General features: G+C 40.6%; 1 protein-coding gene across 1 annotated transcript; it reads left to right on the top strand.

Annotated features, from left to right (window-relative positions):
• Positions 1-1,537: 1,537 nt before the first annotated feature.
• Positions 1,538-15,465, top strand: LOC134036236 (myosin heavy chain, fast skeletal muscle-like). The gene is made up of 39 exons (XM_062481072.1): positions 1,538-1,726; positions 1,940-2,083; positions 2,196-2,352; positions 2,616-2,643; positions 2,859-2,973; positions 3,308-3,400; positions 3,787-3,850; positions 3,948-4,046; positions 4,173-4,276; positions 4,422-4,560; positions 4,672-4,790; positions 4,955-5,104; positions 5,288-5,458; positions 5,810-6,113; positions 6,242-6,306; positions 6,466-6,553; positions 6,654-6,771; positions 6,853-6,976; positions 7,296-7,432; positions 7,678-7,933; positions 8,015-8,257; positions 8,353-8,529; positions 8,720-8,865; positions 9,288-9,378; positions 9,511-9,900; positions 10,199-10,325; positions 10,503-10,621; positions 10,907-11,103; positions 11,226-11,409; positions 11,560-11,725; positions 12,095-12,219; positions 12,320-12,628; positions 12,750-12,953; positions 14,107-14,232; positions 14,329-14,499; positions 14,645-14,749; positions 14,834-14,929; positions 15,086-15,217; positions 15,433-15,465. The coding sequence occupies exons 1-39, from the start codon at positions 1,538-1,540 to the stop codon at positions 15,448-15,450; spliced, it is 5,790 nt and encodes a 1,929-aa protein (XP_062337056.1). The 3' UTR covers positions 15,451-15,465.

The following is a 15,465-nucleotide window of genomic DNA, read 5'->3' as shown; positions in this document are numbered from 1 at the left end:
ATAACATTTCTTCTTGAAAAAAAGAATGTGAAGTGTTTGAAACACATTGCTATGGCAAAGGGACTGTCAGCTTAAAATTATGTGGTTATTGAGTCTGGCTATCTCTGGATATCTCTTTTATATGTAGTCATTTAGTTTAAGAAGCTAAAAGTATTTTGCAAGAATAACAGTTTTTACAATAAAGTGTTGAAAAGTGATGCAAACATATTTGAAGTTTGCCCTTTGATTGAAGGTTGTTTTATGTCTGGGAGCTATATATATCTGCACCTTCAGATAAAGCTTAAACAACGTTCACTTCTGCCACATCAAATGTTGGCTCCATAAATGTTTAGTGTCTGACATTGAGTGTTTTTTATGAATGTATTCATAATTTTGACATGTTGATCTTATGAAAGGTTTATAAATCTTTCCTCTCAAATTCATGCCAAATAATATGAATATAGACTAAATAGAAAATGATAATACAACAAAAAGCATCTAAACCATGTCTATGCCGCAATAACACATGGAAATGAATAATGACTTGACCTAGAATATTTGTTCATTTCATTTTGTATTATAAAAATACAGCATAAAGCCATCTCTCAGTCTATCAGTCCTCAAAAAACTGTTGCAGCAATCTACCCTCTAAATCATATCTTAAAGTACTTATGAAATGTCATAAGGTGTTGTAATGCTTTGTAAAATATTTTATAAAAGTTTTTATTGCTACGTTTTTCTAACGATAACTTATTTTACAAATACAGTAAAAAAATATATACTGTGTCATTTTTTACCAAAATGAGCACCTTTTAGCCTTAAGTTTTCAACTGTTGTCAAAGTTGTACACAAAGTTGTTTAATAGCCTAAATAAAATACCTGTTAACAAACAAATGCATGGTAGGAAATGTTCTTCATCACAGAAAATAGACAAATGGAAAGGCAAGGAGAGGGAGGGGGAGAGTGGAGGAGGGAAGAACAGATGGGGTCCAGTCAAATTCTAGATTCTGGCCTCCAACAAACTTCCTTGAGGAGAGTGATCCATAAATAGCTTCTGCTAGCTTAGCACTTTCCACCAGATATAAGGAGTCCCACAGGACAGCATCCATGGACAGCTTCAACCTCTGTGGTAAGGTACTTTAATTATTTTCACTTTTCATTCACATAATGTCTTTTATGATACCAAACTCATTGCTAAATTATGTACTTAAACTCCAAGTAAATTGAGTGTTGGCTCTGTTCACTATTGATACAACTGTATATGTAATTAAGGTCATAATGTCTCTTTTTAGACTACATTATTGGCATCAGTGTCAACTAAGAGTCTAATTCATCTGGAAGGGGAAGACCAGGTGAGACATAGTTTGATGCTACATTCAGAACTGATGTATACTGTTCAAAATCAGTGTACAGTACTGATCATAGGACTACTATGTTAACTGTGGACAGTAAAGTGACTGGAGAAATATAATTGTCCAATTTGTCAATGGTTGATTTAAGGTGATGATTAAAAAAACTTGTCTTCCAGTAAACCGCCACCATGAGTACGGATGCCGAGATGGCCCAATATGGCAAGGCCGCCATTTACCTTCGTAAGCCTGAGAAGGAGAGGCTTGAGGCCCAGACGGCACCTTTTGATGCCAAGAATGCCTGCTATGTGACTGATGTCAAGGAGTTGTACCTCAAGGGTCTGGTTATTAAGAGGGATGGCGGGAAGTGTGACGTAAAAATCCTTGACACTGAAGAGGTAAGACGATTTGATCAGTTTGGTTGGCACAGAATTAAACAAGAGGTTTAGGGCAAAAGTCAATGCATCGATAGTCTGTATGTCCACAACATGAGCTACATTAATTAACAATCTCTACCCATTAATTAAAAACACTATGCAGCCATTTCAATTGGCTTCTCAGATTGCCACATTTCTGTCCTAACATAGCTTTAATGTGTCTTCCCATTTCAGACCAAAACCTTTAAAGAGGAGGATGTCTACAACATGAACCCCCCTAAATTTGACAAGATTGAGGATATGGCCATGATGACCTACCTCAATGAAGCTTCTGTCCTGTATAACCTCAAAGAGCGTTATGCCGCATGGATGATCTACGTAAGAAAAACTGTTCACATAAGCCACCTCAAGGAAGCAAATATAATTCTCAGGAAATTTACCAAACTTTAGCTCAAATATCGATGTATTAATTTGCCTTCTGCTCACACAGACCTACTCTGGGCTCTTCTGTGCCACGGTGAACCCCTACAAGTGGCTCCCTGTGTATGACATGGAAGTGGTCAATGCCTACAGAGGGAAGAAGCGTATGGAGGCTCCACCCCACATCTTCTCTGTCTCTGACAACGCCTATCAGTTCATGTTGACAGGTATGGATGCTCACTGATGGGTGGAGGATGAATCGATGGTTTAACTGATTAATTCACTGGTGAACAGTTAGATAAATTGATTGATGGTTGATGCATAATCGGATGGATTGATGAAGAGTTCAAGAATGATAGATTATGGGATGCATAGATGAATTTAGGAATGGATGGATGAGAGTGAAGATATGCTGTTTAAATAAAGTAGATAGCAAAATGTAATTTACAATGGAGTTACTCATGACTTTTATTTTAATTGTTACTTGCAGATAGGGAGAACCAGTCCGTCCTGATTACGTGAGTTAAGACGTTTTCTTTAAAATTTGTACGGTTTGTTATGTAAAAACATAATGACACATCATTTGTAAAAAAAAACAGAGATCAACCTGAGTTATTTCTCAATGTAGAACCTTTATGACTTGAGGTTATGTTTATTAGTTAGAACACTTGTCAGTACTTAGATTTAAAGTTATAAAGACTAAAATAAACCATTTTACCATCTTTTTAACTAGTGGAGAATCCGGTGCTGGAAAGACTGTCAACACCAAACGTGTCATCCAGTACTTTGCCACCATTGCTGTGTCTGGAGGTGAGAAGAAGAAGGAACCAACTCCTGGCAAAATGCAGGTAAGATAATGTATGATAATCACGGACCTAATACATTTTCTTTGTGGTTTATGTTTTCTAAATATCAATATATTTTGCAATGGTTACTAAATACTTTGCATGATGTATATCTTCTGAATGTTTGAAACTAATAAAAGAGGTATGGAGCTTTCTAAGACTACATGGTAACGTGTGAGTCAACCCTGAATAAACATTTTAACTTGAACACCGTAGGCTGTAATATTTCAGTTAAAAAATATACTGTATCATTTCAATACTGGAATGAAAAACTTAATGTTGAAAGATAAGAGTTACAAGATACAAGATAAGGACCAACTGGTTTGTCTCTCTTCAGGGTTCTCTTGAGGATCAGATCATTGCAGCTAACCCTCTACTGGAGGCCTACGGTAATGCCAAGACAGTGAGGAACGACAACTCCTCTCGCTTTGTAAGTTTGATAGTTGAAGACTGCTGTTCTATGTTTATCACTTCACACGTTTACATTTACATTTAGTCATTTAGCAGACGCTCTTATCCAGAGCGACTTACAGTAAGTACAAGGACATTCCCCCCGAGGCAAGTAGGGTGAAGTGCCTTGCCCAAGGACACAACATCATTTGGCACGGCTGGGAATCGAACTGGCAACCTTCGGATTACTAGCCCAATTCCCTAACCGCTCAGCCACCTGACTCCAATACATGTACTATTATTTTATCTCATACAATCATGCTGTGGTAACAGGATAATGTACATTGGAGTGCATGCTGGAGGAGTATACACTGTAGGCAGTTACATTTAGTTTTGACACCCTTGACATCAAATGTTCTCTTTTAGGGTAAATTCATCAGGATTCACTTCCACACTACTGGCAAACTGGCTAGTGCTGACATTGAGACCTGTGAGTTGGCTTGAATTCCTCAAATGTTCTCACCCAAATACTCTAATGATGTCCATTTACTTTAGTTTAAAACATCTTTCTTCTCTTTCTCTCACAGACCTTCTGGAGAAGTCCAGAGTGAGCTTCCAGCTGCCTGATGAGAGAGGCTACCACATCTTCTACCAGATGATGACCAACCACAAACCTGAACTTGTTGGTGGGTCACTGCAGGGATAAAAATACAACATTATGGTTTATTTGCTCCTTTGTCCTTCATGAAAGGTGCAATAACTAACACAAGCTGGCATCAGGTAATAATAATTTCAGTTTTGTGTCTCCACAGAAATGGCGCTCATCACTACCAACCCCTACGACTACCCCATGATCAGCCAGGGTCAGATCACTGTGGCCAGTATTGATGACACGGTTGAGCTTGACGCCACAGATGTGAGTTACTGTAATTGTTTAAACGTAGCAATTTGAAATACAAAATGTAACATGATTGCCTCTGGATCAGGACATGAAGAAACCTCATAGATTGTGTGTCTAAAGTATGTTATTCTGACAAAATTATAATTCTTTCACCCTCTAGGATGCTATTGACATCTTGGGCTTCTCCGGTGAAGAGAAGATGAGCATCTACAAGATGACTGGTGCTGTCATGCACCACGGCAACATGCACTTCAAGCAGAAGCAACGTGAGGAGCAGGCTGAGCCAGATGGCACAGAGGGTGAGTCTCACTTCCTCCTTCTACACTTGTCTTGTCTTTTTAATATTTTGATGTATAATTAAAGTACCTCATAGTTAGCATTTGATACTCATTCATAATTTCACCCTCCAGTGGCTGACAAAATCGCTTACCTTCTGGGTCTGAACTCAGCTGACATGCTAAAAGCCCTGTGCTACCCCAAAGTGAAGGTCGGCAATGAGTATGTGACCAAGGGTCAAACAGTGCCTCAGGTAAGAATAGACTTAAGAGCAATAATTTTACAATGAGACTGTTTCTTTTTACTTGTGATGTGTTTGTTAAAATAAATGTAATCACTTTGCATCAAATTAATACAAGTTATTAATGTACAGTGTGTAAGACAGTGAAAGTAACTTTTAGCATTGATGTTACACAGGTGAACAACTCAGTGAGTGCTCTGGCCAAGTCCATCTATGAGAGGATGTTCTTGTGGATGGTCGTCCGCATCAACCAGATGTTGGACACCAAGCAACCTAGGAACTTCTTTATTGGTGTGCTCGACATTGCTGGATTTGAGATCTTTGATGTGAGTTTGGACATACTGTTGTAGTACTGTATATTCACTATGAGGTTTGGTTACTTAGGTGAGTAAGAGACCAAGAGACTCTCTGCTCTACTCGAATTGAAGGAAATAATTTAAAGAACAGATAATAGGCAAACACGCTGGGGGATCCTTAATTAAAGAAAATCTCAATGTGTCAATTCCCAGTTCAACAGTATGGAGCAGCTGTGCATCAACTTCACCAATGAGAAACTGCAACAGTTCTTCAACCACACCATGTTCGTCCTGGAGCAAGAGGAGTACAAGAAGGAGGGCATTGTCTGGGAGTTCATTGACTTTGGCATGGACTTGGCTGCCTGCATTGAGCTCATTGAGAAGGTGAGCTGTGTGTCCCTAAAAATTACCCAATGGGTCTATAAAGTACCTTGTAAGCATATGGGTATGCTAAAGGTAAATGTGAAGAACAATAAGTACTGAATTTGTTAAATTCATAATAAAAGAGCTCACCATCTCTAATACATATGTGCCCTGTATGTCTAGTCTACACAGTATATTTTCTCTGTACAAATAACCAAAATGTTCGGTTCTTGCAACTACAAAAGTTAGTTCTTTGATGAGTTATGTTATTACAGTAATTGGTTTTTCTAAAAAAGAAAATTGGTTTACTTTGTGGAAACTAAAGAGGTACATTTTGTGGAAATACTTATCTGATGTGTGTTTTCTCCCCAGCCAATGGGCATTTTCTCCATCCTTGAAGAGGAGTGCATGTTCCCCAAGGCTTCAGACACTTCCTTCAAGAACAAGCTGTATGACCAGCATCTTGGTAAGACCAAGGCATTTGAGAAGCCTAAACCAGCAAAGGGCAAGGCCGAGGCCCACTTCTCCCTGGTCCACTATGCTGGTACAGTGGACTACAATATCACTGGATGGCTTGACAAGAACAAGGATCCCCTGAACGACTCTGTGATTCAGCTGTATGGAAAGTCGCCAGTCAAACTGTTGGCCACCATTTATGTTGCTGCTCCACCTGAGGGTTAGTAAAGTTGAACTAAGATCCAAAATATTATCTTAACACATATTTACATGCATTTTCATGGATAAACATGTTTGTTAAAGACCTTTCTTCAACAATATGTATTGTGCTGCTTCAATTCTTGACAGATACCTCAAAGAAAGGAGGCAAGAAGAAGGGAGGTTCCATGCAGACTGTGTCCTCTCAGTTCAGAGTGAGTGAGCTTTTTATCTAATTTATGATAGACTGAATAATGTAGCATCACTCACTTATACTCACTTAAATACTGGTTAGTTGTAGTGTCTGGTCAGGAACATGTAAATGTAATTACAAACTACATCTGAGCAATGTTTTATTTGGAACAACCTTACAGGAGAACTTGGGCAAGCTGATGACCAACTTGAGGAGCACCCACCCTCACTTTGTGCGTTGTCTGATCCCCAATGAGTCAAAGACTCCAGGTAAAACATCATGTCATTTCAGTATTACACTTCTATTAATTTAAGTATGTGATTTGTCTTTAAACAATAAATTACTTCACTGTAAATCTTTTGTTTCCAGGTTTGATGGAGAACTTCCTGGTTATCCACCAGCTGAGGTGTAATGGTGTGCTGGAGGGTATTAGGATCTGCAGAAAGGGCTTCCCCAGCAGAATCATCTATGCTGACTTCAAGCAGAGGTAATAATAAACACATACATTTGCGATGTAGTTTCTGTAAATAAGCAGACATGTTGAGAAATACATTTTCTATCTTTACAGATACAAGGTATTGAATGCCAGTGTCATCCCCGAAGGCCAGTTCATGGATAACAAGAAGGCTTCTGAGAAGCTGCTTGGGTCAATTGATGTGAACCATGACGAGTACAAGTTTGGACACACCAAGGTAACATACCTTACACTATTGATGATGGAATACTGGCAACTCATGTTTGTGACCTACAGAGGTTATTTAATATCTCATTTACTGTACTTGGTAGACATTCAAAATGGAGTTTACATTTTTTGAAAGCAATCCAACAATCTTAATAATGAACTACATATGAGAAATGCACTGTTTTATAAATCCTCAGAAAGTCGTTTCATTGGCAGTTATTTGATCCTAACATCATACATAACCTTTGCTATCCATTTAGATAGCAATATGTTAACACCAGAAGTGTTTATGTTGTTTATTTAAGTTTTGTATTATACCTGTGTCTCAGGTGTTCTTCAAAGCTGGTCTGCTTGGTGTCCTTGAGGAGATGAGAGATGAGAAGCTTGCTAATCTGGTAACCATGACGCAAGCTCTTGCCCGTGGATACGTGATGAGGAAGGAGTTTACCAAGATGATGGAGAGGAGGTGAGATGGAGATGATAAAAGGAAAAATATGGATTCAAGTATCTTCATTCAAATCTTGTGTTTAGGTTGTGACAAATTTCGTTCTACTATGAAGCTATTGTTAGAATAATGATGTAAACCTGTAATTTTGGAATGATGGAATGATAGACTTTACATGTAGGAATGGGTTAGGGTTAGGGTGATGACTTTACATTGCATAATTTGTATTGAGATAAACAATTACTGTGTGCAACTCTTATCATCAGAGAGTCTATCTACACCATCCAGTACAATGTCCGCTCATTCATGAATGTGAAACACTGGCCATGGATGAAGGTCTACTACAAGATCAAGCCTCTCCTGCAAAGTGCTGAGACAGAGAAGGAGCTGGCCAACATGAAAGAGGACTATGAGAAATGTAAAGTTGCTCTTGAAAAGGCTGAGGCTCGCAAAAAAGAGCTGGAGGAGAAGATGGTGTCCCTCCTGCAGGAGAAGAACGACCTGTCTCTTCAAGTAGCATCTGTAAGTGAAATACACATGCACACACCACACATCTATAATGTCATATACACATTGGCTTACCCACAAACTTTCTTCTCTCAGGAATCAGAAAATCTGAATGATGCTGAGGAGAGATGTGAGGGTCTGATCAAGAGCAAGATCCAGCTGGAGGCCAAACTCAAAGAGACAACAGAAAGACTGGAGGATGAAGAGGAGATGAATGCTGAGCTGACAGCCAAGAAGAGGAAGCTGGAGGATGAGTGCTCTGAACTGAAGAAGGACATTGATGATCTGGAGCTTACCCTGGCCAAAGTGGAGAAGGAGAAGCATGCCACAGAGAACAAGGTATCAACATCTCACCAATATCTAGGTAGTAGATCAAAAACACTCCCTTGAACTAACTCTGTGATTTATGAAACCAACTTGGATGTCTCATACAGGTTAAAAACCTGACTGAGGAGATGGCATCTCAAGATGAGAGTGTTGCCAAGCTGACCAAGGAGAAGAAAGCCCTGCAAGAGGCCCACCAGCAGACACTGGATGACCTGCAGGCAGAGGAGGACAAAGTCAACACTCTGACCAAGGCCAAGACCAAGCTGGAACAGCAAGTCGATGACGTGAGTAAAGTCATGTTTTCGTGCACAATTTGGTGTTTTATCCAACTTTGCCTCTATTGGTATTTAATTTAATCCTATATAATAAATAGGTTTTAGGGATTCAGAAAGACAACTGACTAATATTATGTGTTCTGAATAAATAGCTGTTAACATCAAAGCTTAAGTATGATAAATGTGTGTTGTCCTCCAGCTTGAAGGTTCTCTGGAGCAAGAGAAGAAGCTCCGTATGGATCTTGAGAGAGGCAAGAGAAAGCTGGAAGGAGACCTGAAACTGGCCCAGGAGTCCATCATGGACCTGGAGAACGACAAACAGCAGTCTGATGAGAAGATCAAGAAGTAAGTATTGTATATTTATCAGAGACATTCTTGATATTATATTGATTTAATTTAGTCCAGCAATTTTACATTGAATTTCCACTTAAATATAATAATGTCAATGAATATTCACCCCATGTATAGGTCATGCATTTCACATTTAATATTCATATTACTCTCCTTGGAGTAATGTATTAATAAAGACCTATGAAACTGAGCTTTGTGTCTAATCATACTAATCAGACAACTTGTAGATTACTTAATTTAATATCTTAATCATTACGGATAACAAGGCTTTTGTTTTTAAATACTTAACCCTTGTGCTGACCACGACAGAAGGCAGCACAAGCATTAACTGAAAAATGATGGATGTGCTTTACAATTTAATCTCTACTCAATGACACAAAACCAAAACCTGACATGGATTCATGTGTGCACTAAAGGAAGGACTTTGAGACCAGCCAGCTCCTCAGCAAGATTGAGGATGAGCAGTCTCTGGGTGCCCAGCTGCAGAAGAAGATCAAGGAGCTCCAGGTGCGCTGTTTTTGCCTTGATGATATTGGACTTGTTTGTGTTTAACATCCACCTTGTTTATTTAGTATTTTCCTCTCGTATGTGGGCCAGAATTTTGAGACTTTGACGCTAAATATTTTATATCTACTGTAGGCTCGTATTGAGGAGCTGGAGGAGGAGATTGAGGCTGAGCGTGCTGCCAGGGCCAAGGTGGAGAAGCAGAGGGCCGATCTATCCAGGGAACTCGAGGAGATCAGTGAGAGGCTGGAGGAGGCTGGAGGCGCCACAGCTGCTCAGATTGAGATGAACAAGAAGCGAGAGGCTGAGTTCCAGAAGCTGAGACGTGACCTGGAGGAGTCCACCCTGCAGCATGAGGCCACAGCCTCAGCCCTGAGGAAGAAGCAGGCTGACAGTGTGGCAGAGCTGGGAGAGCAGATCGACAACCTGCAGCGCGTCAAACAGAAGCTGGAGAAAGAGAAGAGTGAATTCAAGATGGAGATTGATGACCTGTCCTCCAACATGGAGGCAGTTGCTAAGGCTAAGGTCGGTGATACAAATAAACCAAAACAGAAAGATAGAATTCATGTAAAACTTTAATGTTCACCAAGTAAATGAGCAAAGGGTTGGTTACAGAGGTTTTTAGAAAGTTTTTTTTATGTTCACCTATTACGGATTCCAAATTACCTCATAAAGGCACATTTTGTAATTTTTTCATAATTTACTACATTTTAACAATTTAAGGATTCAAGATCTTCAATTGGGAATGTTGGTTTACACCAAAACAGTAAAAGAAAAAACCCTACAGTATGTATGTGATTGAAACATGGTGTTATTTCTGCAGGGCAATCTGGAGAAGATGTGCCGGACCCTTGAGGACCAGCTCTGTGAGATCAAGACCAAGAACGATGAGAATGTGCGCCAGGTCAATGACATCAGTGGACAGAGAGCCAGACTCCTTACTGAGAACGGTAAATTCAGTGAATCAAGAACAATTCCTTCATCAAAAGTTATGAAAATACATGTTTGAAATTTTGTACAGTAAATATGCAAGTAGATATTCTGTATAAAAATAATACAAACTAAGCATATTAAGGAGAATACCAGTGAGGGCTTGACCTGACAAGAACCTACTAAATTCTCCCCAGGTGAGTTTGGTCGCCAGCTGGAGGAGAAGGAGGCCCTGGTGTCCCAGTTGACCAGAGGCAAGCAGGCCTACACCCAGCAGATTGAGGAGCTCAAGAGGCATGTTGAGGAGGAGATCAAGGTAAATTACAAATTGAAAAAGCAGTTTGTGTTGACCAACCATCCTCCTGAGTCACATAGCACTTTAACTATGAAACACATTTTTCTATTTCTTACAGTCTGCAACTTAGTCTTGGTCCATTTAAAACAGCCACAATGCACATGTTCTACCCTTTAATGTTTGGATTTTGGATTAGACAAGTCAATACTGATATTGAGCTACAATACTAACCTAAATGTTTGTACTGGACATGTGTAGTTCTCATTAACAGAGTAAAGAGAGCTCACTCTTTTCTCTTGATCTTAGGCTAAGAACGCACTGGCCCATGGAGTCCAATCTGCTCGCCATGACTGTGATCTGCTGAGGGAGCAGTTTGAGGAGGAGCAGGAGGCCAAGGCAGAGCTGCAACGTGGCATGTCCAAGGCTAACTCGGAGGTGGCTCAGTGGAGAACCAAGTATGAAACTGATGCCATCCAGAGAACAGAGGAGTTGGAGGAAGCCAAGTAAGTCAACAAAACGTAAAGGCCTTTCTTAATGAAGCAATATAAGGAGTTAGCGGTGGGCTCAAACCGTACCCAAAACCAAAGTCAGGTTTCTTACGAATGTAAAAAATAAACCTTCACAGGAAGAAGCTGGCTCAGCGTCTCCAGGAAGCTGAGGAGAACATTGAGGCCACCAACTCCAAGTGTGCCTCTCTGGAGAAGACCAAGCAGAGGCTGCAGGGAGAGGTGGAGGACCTCATGATTGATGTTGAGAGAGCCAATGCCCTGGCTGCCAACCTGGATAAGAAGCAGAGGAACTTTGACAAGGTGAAAATTAGAAAAATACCAGAATCTGCAACTGCAATCTGCAATCTGCTCAAAACTTACTGGTGTCTTACTACACCTCTGTTTTTTAGCCCTTTTTAGTCATTTGTAATTCAACTGTTAAAGGCTGCTTTGGTGTGTGCTTCCTCCTAGGTTCTTGCAGAATGGAAGCAGAAGTATGAGGAGGGCCAGGCTGAGCTGGAGGGAGCTCAGAAGGAGGCTCGTTCTCTCAGTACAGAGCTCTTCAAGATGAAGAACTCCTATGAGGAGGCTCTTGACCAGCTGGAGACTCTGAAGAGAGAGAACAAGAACTTGCAACGTGAGATAAATGTACATTTACATTTAGTCATTTAGCAGACGCTCTTATCCAGAGCGACTTACAGTAATTACAGGGATATTCTCCCCGAGGCAAGTAGGGTGAAATTATTTTCCCAAGGACACAACGTCATTTTGCACGGCCGGGAATCGAACCAACAACCTTTTTTTGATAAATAGCCCGAATCCCTAACTGCTCAGCTACCTGACTCCCTATATAGTGAGTGGTACTTTTGTAACACATAAAACCGGATACTGTTTCCTATTATACTTTGGATTAGTATGTTAGTAGCAGCAGTTTCCTGTTTTCAGCTCATTTTGGATCTGGGAGATCAGGGATGGTGATTCAAAAAGCTTCTGTTTCAAATCACAGAGGAGATCTCTGACCTGACCGAGCAGATCGGAGAGACTGGCAAGAGCATCCATGAACTGGAAAAGGCCAAGAAGACAGTGGAGACAGAGAAGTCTGAGATCCAGACGGCTCTGGAGGAGGCTGAGGTACAAACTATCCACAATATTCCAGAATGAAGTAGAAAAAAGAAACACTTTTAGAAGTAACTTAACTAAGAATGACATTGCAAATTGTTTCTTTATTCAGGGAACCCTGGAGCATGAGGAGTCCAAGATTCTGCGTGTGCAGCTGGAGCTGAACCAGGTCAAGGGTGAGGTGGACAGAAAGCTGGCAGAGAAGGATGAGGAGATGGAGCAGATCAAGAGGAACAGCCAGAGGGTGGCTGACTCCATGCAGAGCACCCTGGACTCTGAGGTCCGCAGCAGGAATGATGCTCTGAGAATCAAGAAGAAGATGGAGGGAGACCTGAATGAGATGGAGATCCAGCTGAGCCATGCTAACCGCCAGGCTGCTGAGTCCCAGAAGCAGCTGAGGAATGTTCAGGCACAGCTCAAGGTACTGTGATCTATTTTTCAGTTCAATAACATGATATATTCTCTTACTTACATAACTGAAATAAACACCAATGCTAAGCTCCTACACTGCATTTATTCTAACAACTTTGTTTGTTCTCTAGGATGCCCAGTTGCACCTGGATGATGCCGTCAGGGCCGCAGAGGACATGAAGGAACAGGCTGCCATGGTGGAACGTAGAAACGGTCTCATGTTGGCTGAGATTGAGGAGCTGAGAGTGGGTCTGGAGCAGACAGAGAGAGGCCGCAAAGTGGCTGAGCAGGAGCTGGTGGATGCCAGCGAGAGAGTGGGACTGCTGCATTCCCAGGTGTGGACAACATCCACAAACACACATACACAAATAGATAATGTAGCGGGGTATACACGTTTAAGATTAGGAATACTTAATCTAGAATAAAGTATTTAGTTAATGGGACACCACCCCAGGATTTGTTAAAAAGGGACTGGGGAAACCTTTATTAAATAATAGCCTTCGTAATAATCAGTCTAATCTTAAGTAGTGAATTCTATGAAAGTAGAGCAGATCATATAACTTGAGAGATACGTGAGTATTATACACAATGATTTATTTAGGAAAATGTAATTATAATGAACAAATACCAGATAAGTTATGTTGATCGTCCAACAATGGACGATCAATGGCAACTGACCGAACGATGGTTAGGTTAAATCATTTGTAAAATACAATCAAACATCAACAATTAAATCACAACATGCCAATATGTCACAAGTAAGAAATATTGCAAATCGCAGTTCCTTTGTTGGTTTGAAGAAAGGAGTCAATGGTTCGTTATGTCCAACGAATAGAAAGCGGAATCTCTCGTCAAAGTTCCGGGCGCTCAGTTAAAGTGCAGGTAGGAATATGTAGAAATGACGCGTTCACTTCAGTTTAATCCTACGAACAAGCGGGGGTGATTGTATGTTTGGGGGTTTTGTGAAGGTGAACTCTTTCATTGGTCAGTTACTCCCATGCATAAACTTCAGAATATAACAATACAACATTCATAAATGGTTTTGTTATTATGACACAATTATTTTGGATTTAAAATTGACTAACGTAACTCTTCCTGAAGGGAAGTTATAATCAAACATCAATTAAACAACGTTCTAAGTAAATGAGAAAAGCACACATTATAACACATCAACTACTGTCATTGAAATAGTGTCCATGAGCCATGTAGTCCTTGAGAATATGTTTGTAAATCAACAAAAGAAAGTTCTTCCTTAGAAATCCTTTGTCTGATACTATGAGGCCGTGTGGCCTCTGTTCCTGACCCCATGCTGGGCCAGAAGCTTTGAAGCTCTTGCTATGGGAGATAAGGACAAAAGGGGGAAGACCCTTTCCTTGTCGGGGATAGGAGAAAGGTGTGATGGTACCGTGCTTTGTCTGTTGGCTGTGCTACAATAACATTCACGACAAAAGTTTTGTTTTTGCTATATCCATGTGTACTCTCTTCCAGAACACCAGCCTGTTGAACACCAAGAAGAAGCTTGAGTCTGACCTGGTTCAGGTGCAGGGTGAGGTGGATGACACTGTCCAGGAAGCCAGGAACGCTGAGGAGAAGGCCAAGAAGGCCATCACTGATGTGAGTGTGGATAACCTAGTATCACAGTACAGTCACAATTCAGTGTGATGTGTGATTTCTGTTCTTCATTTACCAAGCGGTATTGTGTTGTTGCAGGCTGCCATGATGGCAGAAGAGCTGAAGAAGGAGCAGGACACCAGCTCTCACCTTGAGAGGATGAAGAAGAATCTTGAAGTGACAGTTAAGGACCTGCAGCACCGTCTGGATGAGGCAGAAAACCTAGCCATGAAGGGTGGCAAGAAGCAGCTCCAGAAACTGGAGTCCAGGGTAAGTTTGAAAATGTTTAAGTATTCCCAATGTAACCTTGATGGAGGTCAAATATATCTTGTGCATTTAGTCCTGCGTAATGCTGTTAATAATGACCTTTTAGCATGGGAGTGATGTATTCACCATGAGCTCCTGTTCTTCCCAGGTGCGTGAGCTGGAGACTGAGGTTGAGGCTGAACAGAGGAGAGGTGTAGATGCAGTCAAGGGAGTCCGCAAGTATGAGCGCAGAGTCAAGGAGCTGACATACCAGGTAACAAAATACTCATTACACTCTTTTTAATATCATCAGCATTTGTGTGAACATGAACAATTAATACACTTTTTTTTACTTCAGACTGAGGAGGATAAGAAGAATGTAACCAGACTTCAGGATCTGGTGGATAAGCTGCAGCTTAAAGTGAAGGCTTACAAGAGACAGGCTGAGGAGGCGGTAAGTCTAATAATTAATTTGCTCCTTGCTTATGCAAAAATACATTTAATTTTCCTTAATATCTGTACCAATTATGTATTTCTTGTCTAAACAATTCCAGCAGCAGGTAGATTGACAAAGTTTTCATGAAATCCTTTTTATATGAATTCCTTTCAGGAGGAGCAGGCCAACTCCCACATGTCCAAGTTCAGGAAGGTTCAGCATGAGCTGGAGGAGGCTGAGGAGCGTGCTGACATCGCTGAGTCTCAGGTCAACAAGCTCAGAAGCAAGAGTCGTGACTCTGGAAAGGTAAAGATCTGCTGATGTCACACCAAGGGTTCATAAATATACCTCATGGGACCTCATAAACACCACTTTAAGTCACAGTTACTAAAAGTACATATTTTGTATGGTAGTTTTAGTGTCAGAAGTTTTCCCAGTCAAAATGTAACACCTTATTACACAGTGTTCTGTGTAAAAGTAAGATGATTGATAATAACTAATTGTTTTTCTCTTTCTCTCAGGCAAAAGAAGCAGAATAGACCTGACAAGATCTG

The sequence above is a fragment of the Osmerus eperlanus genome, chromosome 16, assembly GCF_963692335.1.
Source record: "Osmerus eperlanus chromosome 16, fOsmEpe2.1, whole genome shotgun sequence".
NCBI lineage: Eukaryota > Metazoa > Chordata > Actinopteri > Osmeriformes > Osmeridae > Osmerus > Osmerus eperlanus.
Note: the sequence above shows the minus strand (reverse complement) of the source record. Positions and strands in the feature narration are given on the sequence as shown.